Genomic DNA, 22310 nt, shown 5'->3' with positions numbered 1-22310 from the left:
AAAGAAAGAAAAATCAAAAGAAACCCTGTTAAGTTCTGGTCAGCTCCAAATCTTAAGCAAGTTAGAGCAGAAGTACTTGTCATTTTAAATAATGGATGGTCGTGTTTAAAAGTGGCAGGAGTATCATTCTTTGTGCACAATGAAAACTGATGCAGAGGTGCAGGCACACAATAAAAAAGATAAAGATTTGCAATAATGACACGCTTGCCTCTGGCTGCTGCAGGAGGTCCATTTTTATGAATTTGCTATTACACTGTGCCTGTTTATTGAACATCACCAACAATGTCTGAAATTGCACAGATCTTGTGATGAAACATGACTTCTGCCCAAGGAACTTTTCAAAGTCCTCTGCTCTTCCAGCCCACTGGAGTAGAAACACGGTGGGTGCAACAGCTCAGCAATTCTGTCCCTGCAGAAATGAGCCCTGCATTTCCAGAGTGCTTTTTAATGTATCAGTAGCCATTTACATCTTCAATAACAGTGTTGTTTAAGAAACATTGATATTCTCAGAAACTCATCAGCAGAAAAGAACAGCTTGTAGGTCCTAATAACCTGTGTGTCAAATATGAATTCCCTCATTAGCTTCAGCAGCACTGAAAAAAGGCAACTGGATGACTGCAGGCTGTAGTTGCCAAATATTGCTTTCTGAAGACCTTTGTTCTGAATGAAATGAGTTAGTGTTTTACCTGGTGTCTAGAGAGATAATATCTGAGAGCTCCTGCCTTCCTATTTGACCTTTGTTCTCAGCACTTCCCAAAAACAAAGAAAAAAAAAATATATATCTATGTATGATGGAAACAGGACAAAAAGACTTTCCTTTCTCACCCATACACAGCCCCGGTGAAATATTTCTGAGATGCATTAAAAAGATAATGTAAAAAGCTGTTTCTTGTTTTGCAAAATCTGGTTTGTGGGTTTGAAACCTTTTGAAGGCATTTCAGATTTAGAGAAATGGGTTTTTTTTGAAAAAGTAATATTTTTCATGTAGTAAAGGTTATTTTTTATAAAAGAAACATGAATTTAATGCTAAGGCACCTAATGCTGCTCACAGGATAAGGCTTCACTTTAGATTATCTGTAATTGTCGAGTTCCTGACTAAAGTAACACTTGTGCAGGCATTTGAAGCAGATTCATTTAAATCACCTTGATAATTTCAAGGGCTCTCTGCTTTACTCTGAAATATCATGCTCGTGGCTTCCCACCTAAAACCAGACTGTGCAGATGTTTTCTCTCTCCCGTTATCCCGTTCCTGCCGCTCAGACCGGGCGAGGAGCAGCATGGTCTCCACAGAAAGTGCCTCCTCCACCTACGAAGAGCTGGCCAGGGCCTACGAGCACGCCAAGATGGAAGAGCAGCTGAGGCACGCCAAGTTCACCATCACGGAGTGCTTCATATCAGACACGTCCTCGGAGCAGCTCACGGCAGGGACCAACGACTACACGGACAGCCTGACGTCCAGCACGCCGTCCGAGTCGGGCATCTGCAGGTTCACTGCCTCCCCCCCCAAGCCTCAGGACGGAGGGAGGGTGATGAACATGGCAGTTCCCAAGGCACATCGCCCAGGTGAGGCAGCAGGGAGATGTTTGGGTCATCCCAGGGAGGGTTTGACACCACGCCCAGGCTGGGAAGAGGGTGGATCATAATATCTCCTGTTACTAGTCACAGATGTAACTGGGGTGTTGTATTTGCAGGGATGCCAGGAATGATGCATCTGACTCCATGTTCTCAGAAGGCTAATTTGTTACTTTACTATATTATATTAAAGAATACTATACTATACTAAAGAATACAGAAAAGATACTTTCTGAATGCTAAAAAGATAATAATGAAAACTCGTGACTCTTTCCAGAGTCTCGACACAGCTTGGCATTGATTGGCCAAAGAGTCAGAACAACTCACACCAGAATCCAATCAGAAGGCTAATTTATTACTTTATTATACTGTATTATATTAAAGAATACTATACTATATTATTGTATACTGAAGAACACAGAAAGGATACTTACTGAATGCTGAAAAGATAATAATAAAAACTTGTGACTCTTTCCAAAGTCTCGACACAGCTTGGCCCCAGTTGGCCAATGAGTCAGAACAACTCATCCCAGAATCCAATCAGAAGGCTAATTTATTACTTTATAATATTATATTATATTATATTAAGGAATACTATACTATACTAAAGAATACAGAAAAGATACTGAATGCTAAAAAGATAATAATGAAAACTTGTAACTCTCTCCAGAGCCCCGCCACAGCTTGGCCCTGATTGGCCAAAGAGTCAGAACAACTCACACCAGAAGAGTTAGAACAACTCACACCAGAATCCAAGCAGAAAGCTAATTAATTACTTTATTATACTATATTATATTACAGAATGCTATACTATACTAAAGAATACAGAAAGGATACTTACTGAATGCTAGAAAGCTAATAATGAAAACTCGTGACTCTCCCCAGAGCCCCGACACAGCTTGGCACTGATTGGCCAATGAGTCAAAACAACTCACAGCAGAACCCAATCAGGCAATCACCTGTGGGTAAACAATCTCCAAACACATTCCACATGAGCACAACACAGGAGAAGCAAATGAGATAAGAATTGTTTCCCTTTTCTCTGAGGCCTCTCAGCTTCCCAGAAGAAAAATCCTGGGCAAAGGGATTTTTTCAGAGAATGTGAATGCCACCCTGGGGATTGTGCTGATGTCTTTTTGGGACTACCTAAAAAGAAGAGGCCATACAAAATTAGGGAATAAAACCCAGTTATATTTATTGAAGGGCCTTCAGGTACATTTTGGGCAGACAAAGCCCCTCCAGGGGCTACACCCAAAATGGATGATGGGTCATGGTTTTCACACTTTTATAAGTTTGGCCCATTTGCATATTGGGGGTTAATCTTCCAGTTACAGCTTCAGGTAATGAAGTCATTTACCCCAAGTTTGGTCCCCCCAAACTCACTTTTGTTTCCATCTCCTGGGGCCTGAGACAGTGAGGTGTCCTTGATTCCCAGGCCTAGGGAGGATTTATGTTTCCCCCAACATGGGGAAGCAGAGGCTCATACTCTGTATGGAGTTTAAGAGTTATACACCAAAGAATTGCACGATTACAAATATATGATAAATAGAAAAGCTAAAATCCTAATCCCAGCTAATGGAACATGTGAGCATATTCTCCCACACACAGAAAATGTGGGAATTTAGGAGCAGGAAGAGGCTGGCTGAGCCATCAAACCCACTCCTCACACTTGCAGCCATCAGGCCATTGACCCTCCTGGGATAAATAAGACCATATGTGGGTGCATCTGCCCATCTCCAGCTCCAACCAGGCTCTAATAAACCCTGTCTCTCTGTGCTGCTTCGTGCTTGGGAGCCAGAGTTGGCTCTCATTAAAAGCTGATAAAGACAGATTGCAGGAGATGAGCTTGTCCCTTCTGCCTTGTGGCTTGTCAGACTTGTAACAACCCTTTGGTGATGTCCTGGAGCTGTTCCACTCTCTCTCTTTGACATCACCTAATATCAAACTTGGGATATCTAAATCAGGAGGGAACAAAAAAAAGAAGAAAATTAAGGCTTCAGCTCCTTGCTGCCTGAAGGTATGTTGAAATGTATTTACAAGGGTTAAGCCATGGTGTGCACCAGCCAGCCTGCTTCTAAATTTGTTATCGAAGCCTCCAGAATTCATCAAAGCTACTGAAAAATTGTACTAAATTATAATAAATAAATTGTACTAAATTAAAAATATAATAAAATTAAATAATATAAAATTATAAAATATAATAAAATTATAAAATATAATAAAAATATAATAAATAAATTGTACTAAATTAAAAAAGAAGAGACTAAGAAACCAAATATCAAGGCCACAAAAACTAAATAACAAAAAACTTTAAAACACCTAAACTATAGCAAATCATATACTCCAAAAAATACAAACAAAAACCAAATAAACAAAACAAAAACACCAATAAAAATGTATACTTAATAATTTATAAAATCTATAAATATATATCATATAAACAATAAACAACTTCTACTTAATCATATAATCAGTTATACAAAAATCCTAAATTTCCCACAAAGGTAAACTTGAGGTACATCCAACTCTTGGGCTTAGTCAAATTTACAGATCACAAATATGGTGTTTCTACTGATACCTTAGTTCCCAACAGCACAGGCAGGTTATTTGTGGTACTCTGAGATCAAGCAGGTTAAAAAATCTCAGAAGATTTGTCAGTCTTTGTTACAGGATACAGGATGTGACACAGCAGAGTAGGATTCAAATGGGGAAAAGGCATAATTATATTTGTTTGCTTTCTGAAAACATGATTTATTTCATTTTATTTTGTATCATTTAATTTTATTTTGTATATTTTATTTTATTTTATTTTATTATATAATTTTGCCAGTGTGAATGCTGCTACTCAGATCCACAGAAAGTAATCAGAGATGCTCACCTATGTGAAAAAGAGAGTGAATAATCTCTGGAGGGTCTTTTGTTCAATAGTCAGCATAACAAGCAGTGGTTGTGAGGACAGAGGAATGGAAGGGAGGATCAGGAAGGGCCATTCAAAAGCAGGAACACTGAAAAGAAAGCATCAAGGGTTGGGCTGGAGAAAGCTAAAAGAAAAATGTGGGAAGAAAAAGCCCAAGCAGAAGAGAGACAGTTATAATACTCCAGGCAGGAAATTAGTGTGTCACACGGATAGATAAGAGGGAAAATAAGTATGAAATAAAGTAGTGGGAGAAATTGCTGATTTCTGTGTAGTCACAGAGTAGAACCACAAACCCAGGAGCTGTAGAAATAGATAAAGATAGGAATACTTTTCATTTCTGGCTCCAAAGGAGTAAGATAAATATTTGTCCCTGCTCTGCTAAAGGGAAGCATCTGCATTCACAGCTAAGTCAAAACTGAACTCTTTCCTTCCAAGCAGTCAACAGATATTTTTTATCATTTCTTTAACAAATATCTTGCTATCTTTCCTTTCATGTTCCAACTGCATTACTTTTGCATATTTAGTATTTGAAAATATTCTAATATATTCCATATAAAGCTGATTTTCTTGAGGGCAGATAGAACCAAAATTTGGTCCCTGTGCTTGAGTAAAAAATCTTCCAGGGTTGGAACAGCTTTAGGGCCCCTCCAGTGATTTACAGACTTGTACTCATGTTTAGCTCTGTTATTTTTAATGGCTTTATTTTTTTTCCTTACTTGTCTTTATTAGCTTTAGCTTTCCTTTGCAGCAAGGAAATTAAATATATTGTAAAATTAATAATTAGCTTCATTACCTTGAAAGAATAATTGAGTGTTCCAGTGGGGCAATTTGAATGTTGGCCCATAAATATTGAATAATGCATTATTAAAGGTCACTTTATGAAGTGTTTTAAACAAAACATATGGATAGAAAGAACTTCCAGCAGTAGCAGACAGACCAATATTTTAATTTTCAAGTCAGTGAGGAAACACTTACTGGGCATCTTTCTTCTTTTACTCACCACTTCAGAAATTTGCCAGAGGTAATTTTTAATTCAAATACAATTAATCAAAGTCATTCTCCATTTAAGGATGTGGTGAAGAAATAAAAAAAACTTCAGGTATTTGGTTTCAGTAGACAAGAACATTTGAGTTAAATCACTGTGCTGCTTCAGCACACCTTTATTCTTCCTTGAAGTAAATCTTTTCTTTCAAGAGAACTTTCACCTGTTTTCATGGTGCTTTGCTTTTCTTCTCAGCCAATTCAATTTTCCTGGGAAAATGTCACTTTCAATCACTTCTGCCTCTTCTACCTCATTTCTGTCCTCCCTTTTCAAACTGCTGCCCGTTGCATCTTATGGGTGCAGTAAAGTTTTGAGAGTTTGCAATAAGTACTATTTGATTTTCAAAATGATTCCCAACAATTATAAGACAGTCTGAAGAAAGACTGGGAGAAAAACTTATTTTGATAAATGGGGAATTTGGAAATGAATCCACCCAATGGCAAAGCTGAAAATTAACTCTCAGAAGGTAACTCTCAGGAGTTTGCTGGAATGAGGACTTGGAGATGAGGCTCAGAGGCTTCTTGGTTCCTGCATCCTCCTTTTTGTCCTTCTCTTTTCTGCTTTTCTCCAGACTTCAGGCACTTCTCCCAATCACCATGATCACTCAAAGGCTATTGACAGAGGCCTCAATGGCATCTGCCAGTTCCCTCAGCCCTTGTGGGCACATTCCATCGAAGTCCATGCATTTACACATATCCAGCTTGCTTAAGCATTCCCTGACCTGATCCTTGCCCACCAGGGCTGAGTCTCTTGCTCCAGACTGTTCCACTGATCTCTTGGACCTGGGATTCCTGAAGGCTGCTGTGGCCAGGGAAGATTGAGGCCAGAAAGGCACTGAGGGTCTCAGCCTCTTCCATGTCCTTCCTGTGTCACCAGGTTCCACCCAGCAGTGGAGCCACAATTTCCCTGGTCTTCCTGTTGTCACCATAAAGTTGCAGAAGATCTTTTGCCTTGCCTTGCCTTGCCTTGCCTTGAAATTTCCTTTCCTTGAAATTTCCTTGAAATTTCCTTTCCTTTCCTTCCCTTCCCCTTTCCTATTGTCTTTGACATCCCTCAACAAATTCAACTTCAGCTGGGCTTGGGCTTTCCTAACCACAATTTCTGAATGTTTGGACAATGTCTCTGTATTCCCTCTGGGTTTTTCTTGCCTGCTTCCACCCTCTTGGGAACTCCCTCTCTGTGTCTGAGTTTTGCCAGGAGCTTTTTCTTCATCCATAGAGACCTCCTAGAATTTTTGCCTGAGTTTCTGCTCACTGAGCTTAGAGAAGGTGATCCTTGGACATCAACCAGCTCTCCTAGACAGGAGGGCACTTCAGCTGATGGTACAAGCAGCTGTAGATGTTCTCTGCATCATTGTCCTCACACCAGGCCAAAACTTTGAAGTATATGGAAAACAGTTTTTTAAGCAGTCTTTAATTAATTAAAAAAAAAAAACTTCAGGAATTTCTCTGAGTTTTCAAAAGGAAATGGAACATGGAAGTAAGATTTTTTTTAATTAACTCCAACATTTGGTCTTTTGAAAGCATGTCCCACGCATATGTTCTAATCTTCACAACACCCCAAGCAGATTTTTGGAAAAAGATAAAAAAGATAAGATTAGAACAGATTGCCCAGAGCAGCTGGGGCTGCCCCTGGATCCCTGGCAGTGCCCAAGGCCAGGTTGGACATTGGGGCTGGAGCAGCCTGGGACAGTGGAAGGTGTCCCTGCCATGGCAGGGGTGGAACTGGATGAGCTTTAAGGTCCTTTCCAACCCAACCCATTCTGGGATTCTGTGATTATTTGTAGTTCATGCCTCACCATTAACAACGCCACTATTTTCCCTTTTATAGTGTCACATTAAAAACTGCCAAGCAAACTGGAATTGCTGCCTGACAAAGCCTCTGCACAGCTTCCCAAAAGTGCAGGCATGGATGCAGACCTGCACATGAGGTGTTGGGGGCTGCACAAAAACATGGACTGTTTTGTGGACTGTCAGACCTCATCTGCCCAGACCTTGAATGTGACCTCCTGTAGATGGTGACATTTTCCAAGAAGCCATCAGAATAGTCAGGTGTCCCAGGAGGCACCTTAAAAGAGAGAATTGAAGCAGTAAAAACAGCACAGCAGGATTTTAAAGCTGTGGGATAATTCCCATCCTTTACAAAAGTTTGTCCTCTCAGCTCCTGTGCAGTGTTAAAATCCTTCCTGCTGTAAAAATGGTGGCAACACATTGTTTCATTGCTTCTTTCCCAGCATCAAAACTCCCAGAAATTTGGGATTTGGAGTTTTGTTCTCCTCCCCACAGCTGTCATTAATGACCAGTTTGGTTAGTAAGATCAGGTCCTCAAGGAATCATTTAAGCAGAGCAAAAGTGAGGCAATTTTTCGTACAAATATTCATAAATTTCCACAATTGTAAACCCAAGTTTACCTGTGAGGTTGACAAATGAGTTAGTCCTTCATCCTCCAAAAAAGGGACAGAAATTGGAAAGAAATGCACTCTCTTCCTACATCCCACTGTGCCATCAAAGAGTCTGTAATGTAGAAAAATGGAAGATAATTGTAGAGGTTCAAGGAGTTTTATAATAATGTTCCTTTTTTCTGTTTTAAGAATAATAATCACAAATTGAGTTATCATAACAATTATTCTTCACTGCAATAAACATTGCTGAAGCAGTTTATTAAAAATAGATTCCCATTATTATAATTTTAAATCTCCGTAATAGCCTCCGCCAAGAAGCCTGTTGGGTTTTTTCTTCTCTTTACTCCTAAATTATTGTGCTGGAGAAAAGAACCACTATTAACTGGGAAATATTTTGATATTTTTGCATCCCAAGTGCTATTTATGTCTGAGGTTCTTTTGTGGACAGACCACTTACATGTATCCCCTGGCAATGGAGTTCATGCTTGGAAGGAATAACATCACACAAGGGCTTGAATGGGAAATATCAGGAAAATTTTCATTTCTTTCAATTTGCAGAAACTTCCTTTCCCACAGGGGTGCTGCAAAATCAGACCCCCAATTATATTTTTCTCTTTTGCTAATCAACAGTAAAAAGAACCTTTAATTGTATTTGACATTGCCCTTAAGGGTTTGTGTGACTTGGACCAGGAATTTCTCTACCTGGGGTCACAAAACAAGTTCAAGGTCATTTTTGACCATCCCACCTCCTTAAAAGTGGGGAGAGGTCACACGAAGGACTAAAGCATCCCAAATATGATTCCAGAGAAGAAATGTCTCTCAGGGGGTGTATCAGACTAGTAGATTTGGAAATCCATTTAAAGCATCCCAAGATTTTATATCTCAGAACTTCCTCCACAAACTTTCAGCTGGTGAAAGGAACCAGTTTGGAAAGAAACCTGCTTATGAGTGGGGACAAATGGCATTTTTGGAGAGGCAAACTCTGAAAAAAAAAGATTTTCCAGGGACTGATTTCACAGCCATGAAGATGTCAGGGACACCCCACTCTCCATAAGGAACCTGGGTGTTTTCCTGGGATTTTCCTCCTGCTGTCCTTGTGGGCAAGAACATTTCTCTCCTCTCCATTTTCCAGCCCTTCTCCTTGGCCCCCATGTCCCAGAGGAGATTTGCCCAGCTGAAATTGCCTTTTAACATCAGCCCAAGGCCAGGCCAGGCCTGCTGTCAACCTCACCATCCAGATTTGGGCACTTTTTTTGGGTTTTTACAGCTGGGCACCTCAGTCCAGCAGCCCAAGTCTAGCCCTTCAACCTACTGCATATTAACTAGCAAGAAACACTGATTTAACCTCTCCAGCTTTGCTGAATGATCAGGTTCTCTCAGTTTCTTAAATGCCTTAATTAGCATTTTTGACCCAATTTAGAAGTTTCTCGCTGTTTTGACTAATCCTGATGATTGAACAGCAAAGCCTTAACATGTAGACAAGCCTTGAGCTAAAGAATGCGAGTACTTTATTAAAAGATTTACAAGGGTCCCTTAAATGCAGTCTGGATATCACCTGCAGTGCCTAAATGTTGTTTTAAACAGCCAAGTCGAGAAACAAATCTTCTTTTCCAGAATTCAGTCGCTGCAGCTAAAAATAAGCTGCTTAGCATAATGAGAAAAATAAGAAGCAGGCAGCAGTGGAAGGCACAGTATTTTTCCAGTGTCAGCCCCAAGATGTGAACTCTTTTTCTGTGAGTTCAGGGGTGAAGGAGCTCCTTCCCTCTGACCCAGGGACTGGAGTCCATTTAGGGAGTGGATTTTTGTTGGAAAGCTGCTGACAGAGCTCCACTGGCTGTGACTGAATTCAACACAAATTTGGGCACAGGGGATTCAGCAAAGGCTGGGACTCTTCACAGCTCACCTTTAGCCTCCTTCCCCCATGCCTGCTCTGTTATCCTGACTGAAAATGGGGAATAATTCCATGAATTCCATGGTTTCCAGATCCAAAACTGAATTTCTTGAAGATGTAGAGGAATCTATGTATCTCTCTGTTGTTGTTCAGAAATCACAAAGCAAAGCGCACAAAGGCTGAGATTATGGGTTGTTTTCTGTTCTGGTTTTCTATTTGCACTGTCTGGTTTGAAATACAGAATAGATATGAAATATATATATATATATGAAATATTTGAAATAGAATATCTATGAAAAATATGAATATATATGCACACACTGTATATGATGTGTATACAGAACAGAGAAATCCCCATCCTGACTCTACAGTGGGAGACCAAGCTCCTGTTTAGAGAGAAGTACATAAGGAGACAAATCAAAATAAGCAGGTGGAAAAACAGAAGGAGAGGCACAGAGTGGGGGAAAAAACCTTCTTGCCTACACTTTTAACAGTAGTGAATACTCTTAGCATGACTGCTAATTTGTATATATACTTATGTATTTACTGAAATGACTCCCCTAGATGAGCATCTCTAGTGTTTCCATATGAAATCCTTCTGTGCACAGAACACCTTCTCTTTATTTTCTGCTGCACTGTTGGAAAAAGCAGGAGCACATCACAGAAAGACAGACTGTGCCATTTGCTGCTTATCCTAGAAATGGCACATCAGTGATGAGAGGAAATTGCCTTTATCTTGTCTCAGCTTTTATTTCTGTGGAGTATCAGGAGCTTTCTCTCCTTCAGCTGAGAAAAGCTGAATGTTCTGCAGGGATGAAAACCATTTAATTCTGCATTTAATTTGATGTGACTACATACTTGATATCACTGGCTTTGGTTTTTATTCTGGTGGATTTGCAGACAGGAAGGCTCACACTGCAAGTTTTTTAACCATGCCAGTGCAATAAAAATGAACTTAAACAGATTCAGATCAAAAGCTGAAATATTCTGGGATCAGAAAGGAAAACAACATCAGTCTGAATCTCGAGTTTAAATAGGACAGCTGTTCAGTTACAAGGCTTCTGTGCAATTGTGATGTGGAAGTCTCATTTTAGGTACTATAGGAGATGTCTGCAACATAAATTCAAGTCACTGGTGGCACTGGAACAGGTTTTCCAGTGAAAAGCTGAGGCTGCCTCATCCCTGGATGTGTTCAGAGCTTGGAACAACCTGGGAGAGTGGAAGGATTTGAAACTAAATGATCTTTAACATCCAACTCAAACCCTTCTGTGAGTCTGTGATTAAATAATATAAATTATTTTAGCAATTGTCACCTCTGAATCAGTGATAGTGGTGTTAGGAAGAGATATTTTAATTAGAGGAAAGAAACAAGTGCTACCAATTCCTCAAAAATACTGTGAGGAGTGTGTAGCCAAAAAATTACTTTTTCCTGTTTCTTCCTAATTTATTCTTTATTTTGATTTCAAAATTAACACTGACTTTGGGGAAAAAACCAGCATCCCAAATTGTGTTGGTTCAGGATACTCTTGGGGTTTTTTCCCTATTTTTTCTAGACTAAAATTTGCACATTAAGGAAACCCCTCCCTCCCCCTAAGAATGCCCATTTTCTATCTTTTGATTAGCAAAAAGATCTTATTAAAAGTGAGCATTTTTTAAAATTTTAATTTAATTTTGGTTTTCTAAAATTGATTATTTGCTTTGTGGTCCATATATGTATACATATATATATTTATATATATAAAAATATAAAAGCTGCAGCTATTAGACTACCCATGTTGCCTGTAGCTTTAGACACATTTGATTGAGCTGTAGTTACTGAAGAGTTTTATGCCTTAAGCAAGGATTACATTTATCAGTAAATTTTCAGCTACCTTCAGGTTCTTACAGTTGTAACTTGAATATCAAGTTGTTAAAACTACCAGCAAAAGTTCCAAATCAAACCAAAGATGCTGTGTCCCCTTCAATTAACACAACAGATATTTTAGAACACTTCTGTTAAGTGTCCCTAACTTGAACCTCACTTCTATAAAATTAGATTTTTAATTTTGAAAATGCCAAATAATTTCACCTTTGCAGTTTTGGGACACAGTGTGTGTGGTTTTTGCTGTCAGTAAGCTCAAGACTGGGGTTTCCATCCAGACAAGAACAGATCCAGCCCTGCTTTAAGGTCCTTGCAGACATTTACAGCCATTCCTGATTCAATTAAGTCAGGCTCTGTTGTTCTCCTGTGCCAAGAGGACCTGAGTGTAATCTGAGCTCTACAGGAGAGCTGGCACTACCACACCTGAAAATGGAAACCAAACCTTACCTGCAGGAAAGGTCATGCTTGTGCTCTTCTTGGAAAGTAAAGCAGGAAATCATATCACTAGAGAAAAAAACTCTCGTTTTAACAGTCCTAATGTGACTGCAGTGATGGTCTGTGCCATCCATGGAAGAGCTTTGTGTGCTTTATTGCACAGCTCTGCAGGTGGATTTCAGCAGGGAAATATTCAGCATCCCTAATTTAAATGTGAGAGCTGTGAGAAGCCCCTGGTCCCAGGGGATTAATTAACAAAAATGCAATGCTGCACCTCGTCAGCATCACCCAGGGGATTCAGACCAATGGACTTGGGGAGACTGAGTCACAGAAATTCCTACAGAAGTTCCCCCCTAACTCAGCAGAGAGAAGGGCAGTGCTGATGTTGGTTTCCCTGCTGCAGCCTGACCTGCCCAGCTCTATGAGCAGCATTTTTGCTCTCCTGTTGCTGTGGCATGGTCAGGTTTATCCCTGAATTCACAGGGATGGCTCAGAGCCTGATATTGGAAAATCCCAGCTCTACAGAGACAGGGCAACTGAGAGGCATTTTAAAAGATTCTATTCCATTATCAGTCTTTTAGAAGGGTGAGACACAAAAGATGTAAAACTTAACACCATTCTATCAGAAGCCACCCTATTTCCTGGTTACAATACCCTATAAATGTATTTCAGCCTATTAGCTTTTGCCACACAATGCTGCTACTACTTCTAACACCACCTGTTATTTTGAAAATGCCAAATAATTTCACCTTCACAGTGTTGGGAAACAGTGTGTGATTTTTGCTGTCAGCCAGCCCAAGGTAATCAGCAGCAGGGGTTTCCATCCAGACAAGAACAGGTCCAGCCCTGCTTTAAGGTCCTTTCATTAGGACCTTATAAATAATAGTTCACCTATTATTTTACCCCATGTGGTCTTGCTACAATGCATCTTTCACAGTTCTAATTCTCCAAAATATCTGGTCTTTTTGCAAGGCCATCTTTTGAAACTTGTTTCTAGTTTAATCTCTCTCTCAACCATGTCATCTCTATTCCATGGCCTTCCTAATCAGCACACCTTATCTCAGAGTTTGCATACAGATGTATGAGACTGTGAGCTTTCAGTCAGGTTTTGGGAGTCCTTTACAAATCCATTTCTCACACCTGGAGAGGTCAACAGAGCAGCTCCTGCTGGTTCCAGTGACCCCTGAAAGCTCCTCACCTGTCCAGCCTCTGTGCTGACTCCAGGCTCCCAACCCATCTCAGGAATAATCCTGTTTCCATGGAGCCACCATCGATTTAACCCCCAGCTGAAATGATGTATAATTGAGCAGCTTCTGTTCACTGCACCCAGGAGCAGCAAATGAGTTTTAAAAGTCCAGCCTTGCTAACCAGGGGCACCTCACTGACGTTTTCAGCACAGTTTTCCAAGTTTTCCCAGCCACTGGGCAGGAGATGCTGTCTCAGAACATCCTTAAAAATGCATGAGGCCGCTTGCGTGACAGGGCACAGACAGGAAGGGAGCACTCCTGGCCTTACCTTTTCTGTCACCATTTCATTATTTATTGACAGATTTGCTGCCTTTAGTCCTGGGGTGGGTATTGATTTACACAGTGAGGCCCCTTTTGCATGTTATTATAACTGAGACACCTCATTAAATCCAAGCAGGAAGGGATCAGTTGTGCAGGTGCAGCAGCCCTGTGAGGCTGGACATCCACATGGCTTATCCATAGGGTCTAAATCTATCTGACCCCTGGAGTTCATCAATTTTTCCTTCCTTACTCAGCTCAGTGTCAGAAAAGCCCTTAAAAATATATCAGTTCTCCTGAAAGTTACTTCTGGAAAGGACAAAGCATTTGGCAGGTCTTTTGAAAGTGCAGCACTGTGTTAGAGACCCCAGTTCCGCTTAGAGAAATGCAAACCGAAAACGTGCTTCAATTCCTGTTCCATTAGATCTTCCAGGAAGAGGTAACAATGTGATAATCAAGGCTCCTGCCATCCTCTCAGGCAGCTGCACAGTCTGTTGTGTCAGTGGAGTTCAGATGGATGATCTCAGTTCAGCTACAGCAGTCATGCGTTTGCTTTAAGACATCCTGATCAAAGGCTTTTTCTTGGAATCAGAAGGCTTAAATCTAAATAACAAAAATGAATCACCTTTTAAAAAAGAGAAAAAAATCCACATTAGTTGGAATCCTCATTTTCAGTCACTTAAACCTAATCTCCAGTAAGTAGAAATCAATTTAAAGTCTTGCTGAAATCAATAGAGTCAGTGATTTATAGCAGAAGCAAATTTGGCTCCTGAACTACAGATTTCCTGATACCCTGGTGTTCTTTAAGAGATAATTCCAACAATTGTAGTCAACAGCAACTGTTGTTTTTATTTTGCTCTGTGAATCACAGCTGGTATTTTGAGTATTTTTATGAAAATGCCAGTTTTAGCAGACTGCAATGTGAAACATTTAACAAGGTGTTGTGGATCTCCAAACCATCCATGAGGGTCCAGCTTTTGTGTAGAAAGTTATAAAGTACAGCCCTGCAGGGGTGACAGGGAATTCTGCAGGTAGAAATGGGAAACCTGGCTATTTCTCTAGCATTTTTTCAGCTATTTAGGTAAAAAATGCAACCAGCATAAGGGTGAGGTGTTTTCCTGCCTGCTGAAACACAGAGAGAAGCACAGGAGGATGTGATGCTCTGGGTCAGAGAGCCAGGAAGGGCAGGGTGGGAGCTGAAATGAGTCCTGCATTCAGTCAGTTTAAAGGTACCCCCCAAATGCTGAGCACTTTAATCATTTAATCATAATTGGGAAGGCAGCTCCACACTGAGCAGATCTTGGGAGCTGTATCAGCCAAGCAAGGAGGTGCAGGACTGATCCTCTTCACCCCCCCTTCTTTGAAAGCAGGACACAGGGCCAAGCCAAGCAAATAATTGGCTTTATTGCTCATTAAGTGTGTTTGTCCCTGGTGCTGCAGAGCCCTGCAGGTGAGGGGATGGTTTCAGCGCACTGCGGACCCGAGATGGACAGGGAGGGAGCACCAGCAGGATTCCAGCACTGACAGCAGCAATTGTGAGAAATGTTACTGCTGCTATCAGCCTGGCTTCAGACCAAGCTGCTGCTGTCCAAGAAAGCTTTGCCTGCTAAGTTCTTAATGGTGTGTCAGTTCTGGATGTGACAAAGGCTTCTGAGCATCGCTTACATTCGTTTTTTTCAGCAAACCTCTCACCTTGTCCTTGCAAACTCTTCACTCTTTCCTCATTTCTAATGCAGGTTTTTCCTTATAGGCAGTCTTTGTCCTGAAAAACAGCCTGTGAGTAGCAGCAAAGGCTTCACTGATTTATTTACTGTGCTAGTGAGCTGGAAAAACCAACTGTAATTTTTTAATCAGCATAAACCTGAGCTTGGAACTACATCAGTAGCTCTGTCTCCTGTGCTTCCTTTCAAAGTAAAACACAACATCCCATCAGTGCTTCCCCTTCCAAAGTCAGCAAAGCCAGGAGATGCCCAGCAGAGTGGGGCTCCATCTGCACAGCACTTGTACACCCCCAGCACTGCACAAGGTCATAATTTGCTCCTAAATCAACATCATTACATCAGCACCTTCCCTAAGCTAACAGGGCTGTGGGGACTCAACCCTGGCATGGTCTCTGAGCCCATGGAATCATCCCACAGAGAAATCTCTGAGAGCTTTTTCTCTGCCCACTCACCTCTTGAAGCAGGATGTGCGAATGCCCTGTTCAAGCAGTCTCATCCTTACCTTTGTTAAATAAAACACCCTGTCACAGTCAGCAGCCCTGCTTCTCAAAACTTCCTGAGATAATCTCTCAAATAGCACAGAATTTCCTCCACATGGCAACCACAACTTGAAAACCCTCAGGCTGTCACCCTCACTGATGGTATCTCTGTTGGAGTGTTGTGAAGACAAATTGCTTTTGCTTTAGTGGAGGCTCTGATTCATGAGAAAATGCATTGACCTCTCATGTAAAAACTTGGTAAGAGCGTCTTTTTTTGCAGTCTGTGATGATCCTTGTATTGAAAATAGCACAAATCCTTAGAAACTTCTTTTTTCTGGAGTAGATGAAAGCAAAAAGAAAAACACCATGCAAGCTCTCTGGCATTTGAAAGAGGAATGAGGTAAATCTTTTGGGAGAAAGGAGTGCTTCTCAGCTTGGTTTAGTTCTGTAGATGAGACAGCTATCTTGAATAAAATCCAAGAAAAACTCAGCAGTGATGTTTTTCCCTGCATGTAGCCTGTCAAATTCATCCCAACCCTTCCCACACCTGAAGCTGACCTCTGGAAAATGGCTAAAAATGTCTCGTTTTTTTTTTTTTTTTCTTTTTTTGCAAAGTGTTTCATATCAGCTTAGTTGTACTGAAATAAGGATAAATTATTTTTATTCAGTGTCACAATAATGCAGAAAATATTCCCTTCTTGGTAGAATGTGTTGCTTATTGTAAATATCACAGTAAGTGATTTTTAGCATTTGTTTACAAATATTTATTTGAACTAACATTTTCTTAAATGTACTATACTAAATAATTCATTAGTGGGTTGGCCATTAAGAAAAAAATAAGACTGAGGTAGCTGTGGCTTAAATTGCAGCATTCAGATTTGACTGGGTGCTTATTATTTCTGTACAAACTCAAGGTTCTTATACAGCAAATCCTCCTTTCTTAAAAAATTGCAGAATCACTGAAAGGTCAGGGTGGGAAGGGACCTATGAAGATCATCCAGTCCAAATCCCATTTTTAAAAATGCATCAGAAAACTGTAGTTTTAGAATGTCTTTTGTACTAATTAAGCCAAAATGCATGAATTATTAAACATGCTCATTTACAGTGCTCATGCACTTGAAAGGTTTGCTTTCATTACTAATAAGGCAAAAACATAGCTGAAAAGAGGTAATTAGAGCATCAAAGGCAATGAACCATCCTGAAACTTCATAATGTTTTGCCCAAAAAAACATCATTCAGCTGAACAGCAAGGAACCAAAAAAATGCCTACACTGTTGTGTCCAGAGGATAAGAACCAAAGTCTTCCCAAGCAGCTCCAGAGATACAGCAAGAAACCTTTTCCTTTGCTCAAAAAAATCCCTTCAGAATTGATGTAGGAATGGCAAAGGTGAACCCCTGTGGTTACATTTCAAAGATTGTGTTTTCAAGTCAGAAACCCATTAGTTCTTCTAAATCAAAGACTTTTTTTCTTTTTTTTTTTTTTTATCCTGCAACGTTTCAACCCTGGCACAGAAGAAAAAGAGTTCCATTCTCAAAATTTTTCTTTGCCAGTGATTTTAATAATGTGCCCTGTTTGATAAGCAGTTGCAGGGAGAGATGCTCCTTGCAGATGAGAAGGAGCACCGACGCTTTTTATGATGGGAAAATGTGTACATCACGTCAAATAATGAGGGCTCTGCATAAGCCATGGCAGAGATTGTGCTTTGAGTACCCAGCTCTGGAGAACAAGTTACACTCTGTGGTTTCTCATTACTGAAATCCTGCTGGAACTTTGCCCCCAGACATTTAGAAAATTGCAGTAAAATGACTGCATATTGTTTACACAGATTATTGACTATGCTTTCTTATGTAGATTTAAAGAGGGGGGGGGAAAAGATCTTTTTTACATAGCTCCAAGCTCCTAAATACACTTGAGAAATGTCTAGACAGCAGCTTGAAAACCAACCTCCATCTCTGTAAGGTTCAATGCTCATTTATTTTTTTTTTGTAGTCCACTGATACCCGTGGCTCTCAAGAAGCAGCAAATGTGCCAAGGCACAGAATCAGCTCCGTGAGGGACCCACGGGGAGCTGTCAGTGAGCCACGCTCCAGCTGCTGCTCCACACCAGCTCCTTCCTGGAAAGCCAACCAAAAACAAAGCAGAAAATGCATTAGAAAGAGGGAGCAGGTGTAAAATGTCCTGGGTGGTGTTAACAAGGTAGTGGCAGCCCCTCACAGGCAGTGGTGGGTGACAGACACCTTTGGGAAAAGGCCAGTTGTTGTGGGAAATGGAAACATGGAGTGGTTTGGGAGGGATGGCAAAGATCACCCAGTGCCACCCCTGCCGTGGCAGGGACACCTCCCACTGTGCCAGGCTGCTCCAAGCCCCAGTGTCCAACCTGGCCTTGGGCACTGCCAGGGATCCAGGGGCAGCCCCAGCTGTGCCAGGGCCTGCCCACCCTGCCAGGGAACAATTCCTAATTCCCAATATCCCATCTAACCCTACTCTCTTTTAGTTTAAAGCCGTTATTCCTTATCCTATCACCTCATGTCCTCATCCCAAGTCCCTCTCCAGCTGTCTTGGAGCCCCTTTGGGCACTGGAAGGGACTCTGAGGTCTCCCTGGATCCCTGTCTTCTCCCGGCTGAACAACCCCAGCTCTCCCCTCCTATCTCCACAGCAGAGGTGCTCCAGGACTGGGTTCAATATGGAAAATTTTTCCTCTTCTGCTGGGGCTGAGGGACTCCAGTGGTGCATGGGAGTGGGAGAAAAACTCCCCCTTTTTGACCCCAGCAGTCTCTAAACATTCCTGGCATTAGAATTAGTCCCAAAGCTCTCACATCTGCTGTTGCCATCTCAGAGGTGCATTCTTCTGGCCCTGACAGTGAAACTCTCATCCCTGAGACAGCCAAACCAAGCTCCTCAAAACCTCCATTGGACAGAGGGCAGAGAGATGTGAGGAGCATCACTCTCACTCCTACACTCCTGCCTCTCTCCCTCTGGGGAGGAGTGGGGTAGGAACAGAACATAATTCTCCAGAATATCACAGTGCTGCACGAGGAACAGCCACAGGGAGCAAGTGACACAAGAACTTCCCATCCTGGCTGTCTCCTCCCTCACAGGGAAAGATCTTTGGAGCAAACCAACCCAAAACCTGCATTTTGGAAGGACTTGCACTACAAGGGGATGCAGAAGCAGAAGAAGTGATGTGACCAGAGGGTCTGGGTGCCAAGGGAACAGAGCAGGTGTTGGACAGCACGGATGTGCCCACGGGCAGCTTGGCTCAATGCCTGGGGAGAAGTGCAGTGAGTTGGTGCCTCCCTGCTCACACAGAATCACAGAATCACAGAATAATGAGGTTGGAAGACACCTCTAAGGACATCAAGTCCAACCTATGCCCTAACACCTCAACTAGACTACAGCACCAAGTGCCCTGTCCATGTCCTGCTGTCCTTCACCCCAGGAGTGACAGCAACGTTGCTGTCTCAGCTGAAACAGGCTTGACACGCACAATTGTGCTTGGCATGAAAGGAACTGTAGGAGAATCAGGCAAACCAAGGAGTAAAACCCATTAAAGTTAACACCACCCATTTCTCAAGAGGCAATCAGTGTGATTACCATGACAAACCTCCCCCTCTCCCTCCAACTCCACGGTGTGTGTCAGGCTCATCTTGACATACTCCCATCTTACTCCACGGGGGTAAAACACCGCGTGCTGTGAGCCTGTGCTGGAGATGCATCCAGAAAAAACCATATGGTGTTAGACTGTGCCTGAGGGATTTCTATAGGAATAAACAAGAATTCTGGCCAAATGCAACTCCTCAGCAATTCTCTCTCTGTGACCTGGAATTACAGATAGAGCAGATGCTGTTGGTCTTTTAGCTAAGACTTGCAGTGCCTTGACTTACGTGGGAAAGCAGAGGACCTGTTTTATTTTAATCACTGGACAGCTTTTAGCTGGGCTAGAAAGAACAAAATTGTTATACATAGTTTTATTATGAAGAACTGCTTTCCTGGTCTGTTGTTTATGCCACTGGCACAGGTCAGCCTTAATTTCTCCTGCTGTAAATAGCTCATGCAGAGCTACACAGGTGGTGTGGTGCCAAGAGTCTCCTGCTTTAAACATTCAGGATGCATCCCATCTGTAGATGAGGCTCTGGGTTTGATATCAACCATAAAAAAAAAAGCAGCTCCATACCTGCAGAGATCTCTAAAGAAAGGAAAATACTGTTCTGAATTCTCCTGTAACTGCTTTTTTTTTTCATACATAGGTGAGGTTACACCATCAAATATTTTTAGCAGGGAATGTCATTATGTGCCTGATTGCCTCTCATTTCCTTGAAGGAACATCATGAATGCCTAACAGGCCCAGGAGTCGGGGGAAATAGTGAATAAGAGGTTTTCTTGACAATACAAAACAGAAAGTTGATGCAAGAGCTCAGGTGCCTCCCAGTGCATTTTGTTACCACAAAACCAGAAGCATCTTGGTGGTCACAGTGGTAAAAAATTATTAGTGAATTAAACACAGTAATGATGGCTGACAGGTAAATTTTGTTTTATGAGGACAAGAATGTTTCTGTTTTATTCAGAAATCTCTTGAAGACTACAGCCTTAACACTCTTGCATCCATTTTAAATAGTTTAGTCATTCTGCTCAAGACTGGGGCTCATTAATTGGAATTGTGTAAAGGTTTCTATTTAAAATGGAAAATAAAAATCAGTAGTTTACTGAGCCTTCACATTTTCCAAGTTTTTGACAAAGGAAAACTTTTCTTTTCAGATTTGAGAAAAAGCTCTTGGTCTTTTCATTTTATCTCCTTCATGCCATGAGTGCATGTAATAAACACTGCACTTCTCATTCCGTTGTGAAAACAAATATTAAGAGCGAATTCTTGTGGATCCGCCCAAAAGGAATTTATTGCACAATTCTGTAAGATCATAGCACAGTAAATGGCTGACAAATAATCTATCAATGATGAACTCTGATCACAGATCCTCCCCTTTGGCAGCCAAACCACCTCGAGTCGCTCCCGCCAGGTGAGTGCCACGCAACGCACGACCTGAAATAAAATCTCACTTCTCTCTTTTGCCTCCCCAGGTGATCTCATGCATTTGCCACCCTACCTTAGGATGGACTTTTTATTGAACCGTGGCGTGCAGGGCACGAGCAGAGACCTGGGTTTGGGGCAAGCCTGCTTGGAGCCACAGAAAAGCCGAACCTTGAAGCGTCCCACCGTGCTGGAGCCGATCCCCATGGAGACATCCTCCACGAGAGATGTCCAGTCATGGCAACCTGGTGCTGTGGCAACGTTACCTCAGCGAGAAGGAGCTGAGCTAGGACAGGCTCAAGCAAAAATGAGCAGCTCCCAAGAATCCCTGCTGGACTCCCGGGGCCACTTGAAAGGAAACAATCCCTACGCAAAGTCTTACACCCTGGTATAACGAAAAGAGCATGGCTGGACGGTGGCTGTAAATATTTACACTGAAAAACAAAACAAAACAAAACAAAAAAAAAAGTCCAATGAAAGCTACCTTTTTTTTATTGAATTCCAATATTTATAATTAAAGAAGAAGATTGCCAAAATATTTGAAAAAAAAAATAATAATATGAACGACAGACAGTGCAAAGACTCTCTTGCTTTTTTTCTGTCTGAGTGTGAGCTTCATCTGACTGGACATCTGAATTTTTGGGTAAAAGAGTCCAGTTTTCTGATCTTCACAAGCGTTTGTGTTTTTACTGATTTTCTACGAAGTGCATGGAGACTTAACAAAAACATTTTAACTGGAAGTTCCATCAGACAAGATTTAAAAAGGGAAAAAAAATCACAAAAAAAAAAAGAAAATCACCCTCTTTGTGAATTCAACAGGAACATTGATTTGGAAAAATGAAAAGTCTTTTGTCATGTTTGCACTTTTTTTTTTAATTAGAAAATGGGTCCTTGATTGTTCTTTTTTTGTTGTTAATTAGGATGAGTGGTGTCAGTGGAGTGAGGAGATTGATTTGGGTTTTTTTTAATATTAATTTAATGAGACACTCTTTGCATTTTGTCTATGCGAAATAAAAGGGTCTTCTGCCTTTATTTGTGATGTCTGCTTCCATCACCTTTTGCTGTGGTTTTCCCAAGGTATGATAATCATGTCAGTGACATCCTCTGAGTAATGTCTTCTGGTGCCTTGGGAAAAAAGGAAAGGAACTCAGGGGTCACTTTTTTTGGAAAAAAATTGGGATTCACATTTTTTTCTGCCGTGGGGCAAAGAGGGTGCAAGCCCTGAGTGCTCTGAACCAAACCCACCCTGGACTCTCAGCATTTGCTCCATTTCACACCAGCAGGCTTTGGTTCAGCCTCAATATTTTTTGGATCACAAGAAATGCATTGACGTTACTTTCCTTCCTCCTTAGAAATGGATCTTTATTCCATTTGGGAGCAGCTCTTATGGAAATTCTTTGCTTACGTAAGGACCGGGGTGGAAAAAAACCAACAACTTTTCCCATAATAGGAAAAATGGGA

At 41.3% G+C, this 22310-nt stretch overlaps 1 protein-coding gene across 1 annotated transcript in view; it reads left to right on the top strand.

The window, feature by feature from the left end:
- The window catches only part of DSCAM (DS cell adhesion molecule), a 471606-nt gene extending 449725 nt beyond the window's left edge, over nucleotides 1-21881 (top strand). The window contains exons 32-33 of the mRNA XM_030957750.1: nucleotides 1261-1563; nucleotides 20900-21881. Coding sequence (XP_030813610.1) covers nucleotides 1261-1563; nucleotides 20900-21243 — 647 coding nt within the window. The 3' untranslated portion in view covers nucleotides 21244-21881. The remainder of the gene's footprint in view (nucleotides 1-1260; nucleotides 1564-20899) is intronic.
- The last annotated feature ends 429 nt before the right edge of the window (nucleotides 21882-22310 follow it).

Source organism: Camarhynchus parvulus, chromosome 1 (genome assembly GCF_901933205.1).
Source record: "Camarhynchus parvulus chromosome 1, STF_HiC, whole genome shotgun sequence".
Classification (NCBI taxonomy): Eukaryota; Metazoa; Chordata; class Aves; order Passeriformes; family Thraupidae; genus Camarhynchus; species Camarhynchus parvulus.
The sequence above is the reverse complement of the archived record's forward strand: the minus strand, read 5'-3'. Positions and strand labels throughout refer to the sequence as shown.